At 47.6% G+C, this 11,670-nt stretch overlaps 1 protein-coding gene across 1 annotated transcript; it reads right to left on the reverse strand.

The window, feature by feature from the left end:
• Positions 1 to 6,653: 6,653 nt before the first annotated feature.
• Positions 6,654 to 7,058, reverse strand: LOC147984956 (uncharacterized). The gene has a single exon (XM_087541341.1). It carries the CDS (start codon positions 7,056 to 7,058, stop codon positions 6,654 to 6,656), a length of 405 nt encoding a protein of 134 aa, XP_087397467.1.
• Between the last annotated feature and the right edge of the window lie 4,612 nt (positions 7,059 to 11,670).

Raw genomic sequence — 11,670 nt, forward strand, 5'->3', positions numbered from 1 at the left:
GAGTTTGCTTGTGAGGATCCAGTCAACTCTGACAACTATGCAGGCAAGATGATCATACCCTCGAAATCACTACTATCTTTGCTATGCTAGTTTGCTCGCTCTTGCTATGCCAATGCTATGATGCCTACCTTTTGCTTGTCAGCCTCCCAATTGCCATGTTGAGACTCTAACCCACCATGTCCTAGCAAACCGTTGATTGGCTATGTTACCGCTTTGCTCAGCCCCTCTTATAGCGTTGCTAGTTGCAGGTGAAGATTGGAGGCCGTTCCTTGTTGGAACATCTTTTATTTACTTGTTGGGATATCATTATATTGCTATGTTATCTTAATGCATCTATATACTTGGTAAAGGGTGGAAGGCTCGGCCTCTCGCCTAGTGTTTTGTTCCACTCTTGCCGCCCTAGTTTCCGTCATATCGATGTTATGTTCCTGGATTCTTGCGTTCCTTACGCGGTTGGGTTATAATGGGAACCCCTTGATATTTCGCCTTGATTAAAGCTTTTCCAGCAATGCCCAACCATGGTTTTACCATTTGCCACCTAGCCTTTTCTTTCCCTTGGGTTCTGCAGACTCAAGGGTCATCTTATTTTAACCCCCCCGGGCCAGTGCTCCTCTGAGTGTTGGTCCAAACCGTCAGCCGCCGGTGGCTACCAGGGGCAACTCTGGGCTGGCCTACCGGAAGTTTAGACAATCTGAGTGTGCCCTGAGAAAGAGATATGTGCAGCTCCTATCGGGATTTGTCGGCACATTCGGGCGGTGTTGCTGGTTTTGTTTTAACCTGTCGAAGTGTCTTGAGTTACCGAGATACCGAGTCTGATCGGAATGTCTTGGGAGGAGGTCTATTCCTTCGTTGTCATGGGCTAAGTTGGGACTCCCCTGCAGGGATTGAACTTTCGAAAGCCGTGCCCACGGTTATGGGCAGATGGGAATTTGTTAATGTCCGGTTGTAGATAACTTGAACCTTAATCAATTAAATTGAATCAACTGAGTGTGTTACCGTGATGGCTTCTTCTCGGCGGAGTCCGGGAAGTGGACACGGTGTTGGAGTAATGCTTGCGCAGGTTGTTCCTTTAGATTCTCGCTCGTGCTTTGCCTCCTCTTCTCGCTCTCTTTTTCGTATAAGTTAGCCACCACATATGCTAGTCGCTCGCTGCAGCTCCACATATATTTGCCTTACCCTTCCTATAAGCTTAAATAGTCTTGATCGTGAGGTGCGAGATTGCTGAGTCCCTGTGGCTCACAGATACTATAACTCCAGATGCAGGTCCAGGTGATTCCGCTCCAGGTGACGAGTACGAGCTCAAGTGGGAGTTCGACGAGGACTCTCAGCGTTACTACGTGTCTTTTCCTGATGATCAGTAGTGGTGCCTAGTTGGGGTTTGATTCGGGGCCTTGTCGCATGTTGGGTTTTCTTTTGTTTTGGCGCCGTAGTCGGGCCATGAGTGCTAGTATGATGGATGTTATTTATGTACTCTGATGTGACGTGGCGAGTGTAAGCCAACTATGTATCTCCCCCTTTTATTATATATTACATGGGATGTTGTAATGATTGCCTGACTTGCGACATTGCTTTCAATGCGGTTATGTCTCTAAGTCGTGCCTCGACATGTGGGAGTTATAGCCGCATCGAGGGCGTTACAATGACTCTCAAAAGTTTAAACCCTGCAGGGGTGTCCCAACTTAGCCCATGACAAGCACACGATCCACAGAGACAATCCTCTATCGCGGGAAACCCGATCAGACTCGGAATCCCGTTGCACAAGACATTTCGACAATGGTAAAACTAATCCAGCAAGACCTCCCGATGCACCGAGCTAGCCTGATAGGAGTTACGCGATCTCGTCCTCAGGGTACACCGGATGAGCGAAGTGTACACATATATACCAAATACCCCAAGTTTCCTAGGGGCGGTCCCGCACGGTGCTCTAGTTTGGACCAACACTCATCGGGAGTACTGGCCTGGGTTGTTGATTAAGTCCACGGGGGCCGGTAAGTCCCGATGCAAGTTTTAGTTGTAAACTGGCAAATGGTAAAACCAATGTTGGGCCTTGCTGAAAAGTTTTATTCAAAGCGAACTGTCAAGAGGGGCCCATAAACCCTCATCGTGTTAGGGACGCAAAATCAAGGAACATAACACCGATATGACAGAAACTATGGCGGCAAGAGTGGAACAAAACACCAGGCATAAGGCCGAGCCTTCCACCCTTTAACAAGTATATATGTGCATTAATTAAGTAAGAGATATTGTGATATCCCATGATATCCATGTCCCAACATGGAACAGCCTGCAACTGCACTTGCAACTAGCAACGCTGTAAGAGGGGCTGAGCAAAAGCGGTAACATAGCCAAACAACGGTTTTCTAGGAAGGGTAAAAAGGTTAGAGGCTATCATGGCAATTTGGGAGGCTTGAAAAACAAGTGGTAGGTAGGGCGACATAGCGATAGCAACAAGACAACTAGCATAGCAAAGATAGTAGTGAGATCCAAGGTGACGGCCATCTTGCCTGAAATCCTTCTACGAAGAAGAACGAGTCCATGAAGAAGATGAAGCCACGTAGATGAACGAATCCTCACTATCGCAACAAAACAGGAACTATGGAGAAGGAGCACAGCCGGAGAGAAGAAAACAACATGGTAAATACACAAGCAGATAAACATGACATGATGCCCAACCAAGTATGATGCATGACAAGGCTAACATGATGCAACTCATGGCAAGAGATGATGCATACAAGACCAACACATCAAGGCAAGTTTAAATGAGGCCAAAAACAACATATAACAATTCCGTTAAGTCCCCATATGCAAATTTCGAAATTGGTTCATATATGATTCAAACACAATGTTGAAGTTGTTAATCATCAATTAAAGTGCACCAAGATGATCTACACGTCTTTCTAGTCAAGTTACATATAAAGTTCGCCTAGAAGATATGAGCAAAACAAGTTACATATGGCATTGATGCAAAATGCATACAAACATCACGCAAACACACTCCAAACATGGATGCAACAAGGTAACCTGGAACTACATGCAAAACCAAGCAAGTTTCATATAGATCATGCTCCAAACGGAGACACGGTTTAACACATACACTCAATACAAGTTTCAAACACAATCTGCCCAGAACAGCAACTAAGCACTTTGCAATCTAGGAAGCAACATGCTACAGGAATCATATGGGCATAAACTTGATATGCACATAACGTAGAAACAACATGCTTCAAATAACATTAAGGTTCAGGTTCATAGGCATCAAGATTAATTCAAGATGATCAATGCAAAAAAGCAACTTAACAACACAGATTATGACTTAGTAAAAAACAAAGCATATGCATGAGCAGAAATGACATGTTGACATGTTGGAGGCATGAAACAAAGATGATATAGTGCAATAACATAACAAACAAAAGAATGGCATTAAAGTACAAGTTAAACATGGCAAAACATGATTACTAAGCATCTCCATATGAGTCCTATATCAATGGCAATCAACAAGACAAGATGCAACATGATATAAGCTGATTCTCAGACTTGGAGGAAATCTGGGAATGCAAACAATAATATTATAATGCTGACTTTTGAGGCACATAACAGAAAGCTTAGCAACTTTAATAATATGCAAAAGACATGGGCATGTGTTAGACATGATATACTTCAACTTAGTCCATGGGGTAATTACTACGATGCTTGCAAAGAGGAACTTGATGTTAACAGGATGACAGATTTAGCATGATGGCAACTTGAGAGCAAAAAAGCGACAAGCTACCGCATGTTATATGGCAACCAAGGGCATGGCATCAAAGTACACATAGGAGAAAATAACTTCAAGGCATAATATACATGTGACTCATAGACTAGTGCGAACCATCAAGACAAGTTTGAATGTTGTAACAGTTTCAGCAAGTGTAAAATAGCAAAAACACCAAAGCATACGCTACAGGACATATATGAAGCATCAAAAGGCATGGCATGATAGAGCACAACATGGAAATCAAAACATATCAACTAGGCATATCCATATTATGCATGGAGTTGATGGTAGCTTCAAGTTAACATGACAACACAAAGTAATAGTTACAGACTTAGCAAAAATCACCAAGTCTCTGAAATCGGCAACATCAAGTAGCACACTTCACAAGCTTGTGCTAGTCACCACAAGGCACATTAAAATACATGGATTGCACCACTGAAAAGTTGGCATGAAGATGCTCCTAAAGCATGTAGACATGATGCTCAAAAGATGGACACACAAAATGCAATGAAAAAGACAAAACTGCAAGATATGACAATTCAGCAAGTTATATCATTTAGCACTTTGCAACAATGATTAAGGCATCAATATGAATAGTAACATGCATGCAAATGACACTAGCATCTAGAGCACTCAGAGACGAACATTTCGATATATCAAACACTCCAAACGGATCAACATGCACAAAGTTGCACACATCACAAGATGCACATATGATGCTGCAGAACAGGGACTTAGTCATTTTCAGGAAAAAAAATAGAGCAAGCGTAAAACAACTAAACTACGCACGGGCGGGTTATAGGGCGCTCACCACTCGGCTCGGCCCAGGACGCGGGGAGGCAGGCTGGTGAGGAGGTGGGCTAGGCCGCCAGCGGAGCTGGGTCGGGGTGGAGGTGGCCACGCGGGGCCCACGAGCGGTGCAGCCCAGCAACGCTTGCGAGCGTGCGAGCTCGATCTCGAGCAGCCGCTCGGCGTAGGAGCAGTGGCTGCGCGGCCGGGGTTCGCTGGACTCCGACAGACGGCGGCGAGCGAGGATGGGAAGATCCGGGCGTGGGCCCTCAGATCCGTCGATGACAGGGACGGGCGGCGATGTGGCGCTCTCCAGCGAGGAGGAGGCGGTCGCAGCAGGCTCGGGCGGCGGTGGCGGTTCGAGGCGACGGTGAGGCGGCGGTGGTGCGGTCGAACGGCGGCGCTAGGCGTGGACGTCGAGGCGGAGAGGAGGCGGCGCGGGACGGCGTAGCGAGCAGCGGGGCTCGGGCGCCCGCGGGAGGCGGCGGCGCGGCGACCCGGGCCGGGAGGGCCGGATCTGGGCCCTACGGGCCCGCGACGGCGGGAGACGGCTGGGGCTGACATGGCCCTCCCTGATTCGCTGAGGGGGTGGGATGGACATGTCCGGCGCGCGGACGAGGAAGAAGGCTAGGGTTTCGCCCAAAATTTCGGGGGAGAGGACTAATTAATAGGTAGAGCGATCTAGGAGAGGCCAAATGAGGTGCGGTTTTCGCCCACACGATCATGATCCAACAACGGAGAGCATGGAGGGGGTTTAGATGGGCTAGTGGGCTGTTGTGGACGGGTGCTGGGCTGCAAATAGAAGGGGGTGCGACGATTAACGCGGTTAACTGTTGGGGCATCAAACGACCTCCAAATGGAATGAAATTTGACAGGCGGTCTACCGGTGATATACCGAGGCCACTCGGCAAATCTTGGCCCATTTTGAGAAGGTTTTATCCCACTCACGAAACAAGATCTGAGAGGGGCGACGGGTGCTTGTGAGAGTGTCAGATGCCGAAACGGACAACAGGGAGAATGACCAGATGCATGTTTGGAAAACATGAGGATGCAATGCACATGCTGACATGGCAAAATGCAGCACGCAAGCAAAAAACATGGGAAAACGCTGAATAACTAGAATACACCTGGCGCATCAGCCTCAGGATGAGGTCACCCACCTCGAGGGTCCTGGAGCGGACGCTATGGCAGTGATCCCACCGCAGCGCCTGCTGGTACCTCGCTGCACGGAGCGAGGCTTGGCAGTGATGCTCCTCCCCCAGCACGAGGTCCATCCCCCGCGAGGCATCCTGGCATGCCTCGTCAAACACCAAGACCCACGGGGAGTGATGCTTTACCTTGTGAGGGAGGACCGCCTCGGCTCCATAGACGAGGAAGAACGGAGTCTCGCCCGTGGGCTTGGCCGTGGTGGTGCGGATGGACTACCGAACAGATTGGAGCTCATCGAGCCAGCCCCTACCGCGGGCATCGAGTTTCTTCTTGAAGCTCCTCGCCTTTAGGCCTCACGGGACCTTCGCGTTGGCGTGCTCAGCTTGACCATTGCTCTGTGGGTGTGCCACTAAAGCGTAGCATATCTGCGTTCTAAGTTTAGCACAATATGTTTTGAAAAGGTTGCTCGTGAACTGAGAGCCATTGTCAGTGATGATGCGGTTGGGACCCCAAAATGGCTCATGAGGCCCTTGATGAACTTGACGGCTGAGCCAGCTGGGATGGTGCGCACGGCTTCCACCTCCGCCCATTTGGTGAACTTGTCGATGGCGACATAGAGGTTGAGGTAGCCCCCGGGCGCTCGAGGGAATGGGCCCAGGATATCCAGCCCCCACACCGTGAATGGCCACGAGAGTGGGATGGTCTAGAGGCCCTGAGTGGGCTGGTAGATCTGCTTGGCATGGAACTAGCATGCCTCGCAAGATCTCACCAACTCAGTGGTGTCATTGAGCATTGTGGGCCAGTAGAAACCGCTGCAGAACACCTTGCCCACGAGGGTGCGCGATGAGGAGTGATGCCCGCAGTCCCCACCATGTATGTCGGCCAGCAGCTCGCACCCCTGCTCCTTGGAGATGCACCGTAGAGAGACGTCGTTTGGGTGCCTTCGGTAGAGCTCACCATCCTAGATGCAGTACGCGGTGGCCTGGCAGGCCACACGCTCTGCATCCTCCTCCTTCTCCGGCAAGGTGCCCCGGAGCAAGTATGGCTTGAACTCCTCGGTCCAGCACCCCTCCTGAGGTTCGAGCTTGAGAAGCAGGCGGGCTCCTGAGGTCGGGCCGTAGGCTGGGGTTCCCAAGGAGGGTGCCGGGGACAGCTCCTCCCGAGGCTGCGCTGGTCCCGCAGTGGGGGGAGCTACTGACGGCTTGAAGAGCCACTCCTCGAAGACGCCAGGCTCCTGAGGGTGGCGTCGAGACGCCCTCTTGGCGATGTGGTTTGCCTCCTTGTTCGTGCCACGTGGTACATGCTGCAATTCCAAGCCCAAGAATAGTTTTTCAGTTTTGCGTACCACCTCAAGGTATGCCTCCATGTGCCCATCCTTTGGCTTGTACGCTTTGTTGGAGAAGTTGACTAGGAGCTGGGAGTCGCCCCTGATGGTAAGGCGCCTGCCCCCAGAGCTGCGGCATCCTTGAGGCCAGCGATCAGGCCTTCGTACTCAACAATGTTGTTGGAGACCTTCTCGCCATGCTGGAAGCAGAGTTGCACGACGTAGTAGAGCTTGTCTTGGGTAGGTGAGATGAGCACAGCTCCGGCCCCTGCGCCTTGGCGTGCAAACGCGCCGTCGAAGTACATGACCCACTCATCTGGGGCTTCGTCTCCGGGCATCAGGGAACGATCCTCGCTCACCCCTCGGTCAGGGGCGTCAGTCCATTCTACGGCAAAGTTGTTCCCTTGATGACCCTGGTGGTGCTGAACTCCAGCCGCAATGCCTGCAGCTCGATGTTCCATTCAGCAACCCTTCCTATGTCGTTGGGGCTCCGGAGCACCTTCTCCAGGGGGTATGCAGAGACGACCTTAATAGGGTGGCCTTGGAAGAGTGGGACATCTTTCTGGAGACTATGAGGACCGTGAGCAGAAGCTTATGTGGCATGGGGTAGCGTGCATGCGCATCACGCAACACCATGCTAACAAAGTACACGGGATGCTCGATGAGGGAGGGGCGTCGACAACATCCTTCCCCTCTAGAGGCAAGGGAGCCTCGGGAGCCCCGCTGTCTGGTGGGGCCGCCGGGCCTCAGGAGCGCCATCCTTGGGAGCACCGTAGTCCAGTAGGGCAGCCGAGACGTCAGGAGCGCCATCCTCGGGAGCCCCGCCGTCCGGGGGGGCGGCCGAGGCCTCAGGAGCGCCATCCTGAGGCTGTGGCGCCATGGTCAGGCGCGGGGCGCTATGCGCTGATGACCCACAAGTATAGGGGATCAATTGTAGATCTTTTCGGTAAGTAAGAGTGTCGAACTCAACGAGGAGCAGAAGGAAATGACAAGTGGTTTTCAGCAAGGTAATGTCTGCAAGTGCTGAAATTATAAGCAAGAGAGAAATTTGATAGCAAGATAATTTGTAATGAGCAAGTAACGGTAATAGTAGCAAAAGTGCAGCAAGGTAGCCCAATCCTTTTGAGGCAAAGGACATGCCAAAATGGTTTCTTATGATAAGCAAAGCGTTCTTGAATTTTCATCTAGTCACTTTAACCATGTTGGTTTGATTTCTGTTCGCTACTTTGATAATTTGATATGTGGGTGGACCGGTGCTTAGGTGTTGTTCTTACTTGAAGCAACCTCCTACTTACGATTAACCCTCCCGCAAGCGTCTGCAACTATGAGAAAAGTATTAAGAATAAATTCTATCCATAGAATTAAACTATTGGTTCAAATCGGTCCCTTACGGAATAGCACATAAACTGGGGTTTAAGCTTCTGTCACTCTCGCAACCCATCATCTAATTGCTACTCCACAATGCATTCCCTTAGGCCCAAATATGCTGAAGTGTCATGTAGTCGACATTCACATGACACCACTAAGGGAATCACAACATACATACTATCAAAATATCGAACACATATCAAGTTCATATTATTACTTGCAACATGATTTCTCTCGTGACCTCAAGAATAAAAGTAACTACTCACAAATGATAATCATGCTCAAGATCAGAGGGGTATTAAATAGCATATGGGATCTGAACATATAATCTTCCACCAAATAAACCATATAGTAATCAACTACAAGATGTAATCAACACTACTAGTCACCCACAAGCACCAATCTATAGTTACAGTGACAAGATTGAACACAAGAGACGAACTAGGGTTTGAGATGAGATGGTGCTGCTAAAGATGTTGATGACGATTTCCCTCCCCAAGATGGGAGAGTTGTTGGTGATGATGAGGACGATGATTTCCCCCTCCGGGAGGGAAGTTGCCTGGCGGAATTGCTCTGCCAGAGGGCGAAAGTGCTCCTGCCCAAGTTCCACCTCGAGACGACAGCGCTCCGTCCCAAAAGTCCTCTCCTTATTTTTTTTCTAGGTCAAAATGACTTATATATCAGAAGATGGGCATCAGAGGTGGGCCTGGGTGAGCACAACCCACCAAGGCGCGCCTGGGCTCCCTCGCACGCCCAAGTGGGTTGTTCCCACCTAGTGGGCCTCCTCTAGTACTTATTTGCTCCAATATTCTTCATATATTCCATAAAAATTCTACGGGAAGTTTCAGCTTGTTTGGAGTTGTGTAGAACAGGTGGCTTGGCGTAGCTTTTCTAGGTCTAGATTTCCAGCTACCGGAATTCTCCCTCTTTGTGTATACCTTGCATATTATGAGAGAAAAGGCATGAATTACTCCAAAAAGAATTATTACGGATAAAAACATCATAAATAACAGTAGGAAAACATGATGCAAAATGGACGTATCTACTCCCCCAAGCTTAGACCTCGCTTGTCCTCAAGCGTAAACCGAAATCTAAAAACATGTCCACATACTTAGAGAGAGGGAGGTGTCGATAAAAAGAAAATACGGACATAGAAGCATCTTGTTCATTATTATAACAGCAACAAACTTAAACATAAGACTTTTATCAAAGAACTTTTATCGTAGACTTCTCATGAATAAGTGATAATTCATCACACTATTGAAGTATAAAGAAAAATCTCTATTAGAAACCAACAAACTATGTTCTCAATCAACTTTGCAACTACAGTTCATCGTGTTTTCAGGAAGGGTCACGTGTTGGAGCCTTTAGGCAAGTCCACATACGCAACCATCATATAGTCTTCCATGATTGCTAACACTCACCGCGTACACATGAGCAAAACGTTTGAACTAGACACATAGAAAGATAGGGGCTTGTAGTTTTGCATTCCAATGTATTCACCTCAAGGGTGATGTCAACAATAATAAGTCATGCTATCTATATTCAACTGGACATATGTGCCTAGATCTTTCCTCACCACATGATGCTTGCCAAAAGAGAAAATAAAAAAGGAATGGTGGGAAAACTTTGACTCTTTGCATAAAAGTAATTACATAAAAGTAAAAGATAGGCCCTTCGCAGAGGGAAGCAGAGGTTGCCATGCGCTTATTTGTTTGTATGCTCAACCCCTTAATGCAAGAGAACATCATGTTGCATTGCCCCTTGTGATAGCGACCTTTATTATGCAGTCTGTCACTTTTACTCTTCACACTCACAAGTTTGTGCAATGCTCAATTTTCTCTTACACTAAATGATCTCACACTTTTAGAAGCAATTTTTATTGCCTTTTTGCACCATTGAAAACTTACTTGAGGGATCTTGCTCAATCCCTAGGTAGGTATGATGGACTCTTGAAAATAAGATTTGGGTTTAAGGGTTTTTGGATGCACAAGTAGTATGTCTACTTAGTGCGGAATTTTTGGCTAGCAAAGGTAGGGGCAAGCACCACATGTTAACGGATCTAAGACAATATGACTTCTATGTGAATAAAAACAAACATGAACCATTAGGTTGTCTTCCTTGTCCAACATCAACAATTTTGGCATATAATATTTTGATGAGGGCTCACAATCACAAAAGATTTCTAGGATAGTATATTTATATGTGGATCTTCTCTTCCCTTATTAATTCTTTCATGAGTTGCATCATTAACTAATGCTATGTTTGTCAATCTCTAATAAAATTTTCTACTTATACTTTTCCTTATGTGGTGTCATCGCCTACCATAAGATCAGCATATGATCTTTTTCATTTATTTCCGTTCATTCATTTATTTCCTTTCTTTTAATTGCAACATGAAAATAAAGAAAGCAAAAACTCAAACAAAACTTTATTATATATCTCGCACACGATTACAAGGATAGATCACTCAGCAAACTCTCGAAAATAAAGGATGGAACTAAACTTTTATTCATCTAAAGCAAAAGATCGAACTAAAATAAGTAAAGGCAAAAGATTGTGCAGATGATACGATACCGGGCACCTCCCCCAAGCTTGGCGGAAGCCAAGGGGAGTGCTCATACCCGATACTCAATCCCGTTTTAGTGATGAAGAATAAGTTTGTGGTGATGAAGAAATCCTATTCTTGAGGATCAAGAGATTCTCCAATCGACGGATGATGCTCCGGAGGTAGATGATGTGCTCTTGATGCAAAATATTTTCATGGGTGAGATACTTATTTTGCACATGAACCGTTTCAATGATGCGAAAGGATTCAATCTCACTAGGAGTAAGATGAGCATAGTAAGGTTTAAGGATATCTTCCTCTTCCCCCTCGACTGGCAGTGCTTGCTCGAAGACCGGAGGTTGATCTATGGTAACCTCCTTCCTCTCGTCTCCCTTGACGGCTTCTGCGGGCTCTTCTCTCTTTAGCTCGATCTTCATCAACCAAGCATCCTCTTCCACGTTGTTGGAGGAAGAAGAAGACATGATGCCTGACTCAACAGGTCTGACCGAAAACAACAAGAAAAGAGAACAGAGGATTTCTCCGCGATACGGTGGTCAACAGGTTCGGGGGGTATATAAAGATTTTTTATCTTGGGAAACAAGCAAATTGTAGAAAAACAGAGTCCGGAAGGTACCCCAGGTGGGCACAGCCCACCTGGGCGCGCCTGGCAGGCGCGCCCTGGTGTCTTGCACCCACCAGGGTACGCTTCCTAGAAGTTTCTTATTTTCCTATTTTTCT

The sequence above is a fragment of the Triticum urartu genome, chromosome 2A (assembly GCF_056163025.1).
Source record: "Triticum urartu cultivar PI428250 chromosome 2A, HENAU_Tu73, whole genome shotgun sequence".
Lineage (NCBI taxonomy): Eukaryota > Viridiplantae > Streptophyta > Magnoliopsida > Poales > Poaceae > Triticum > Triticum urartu.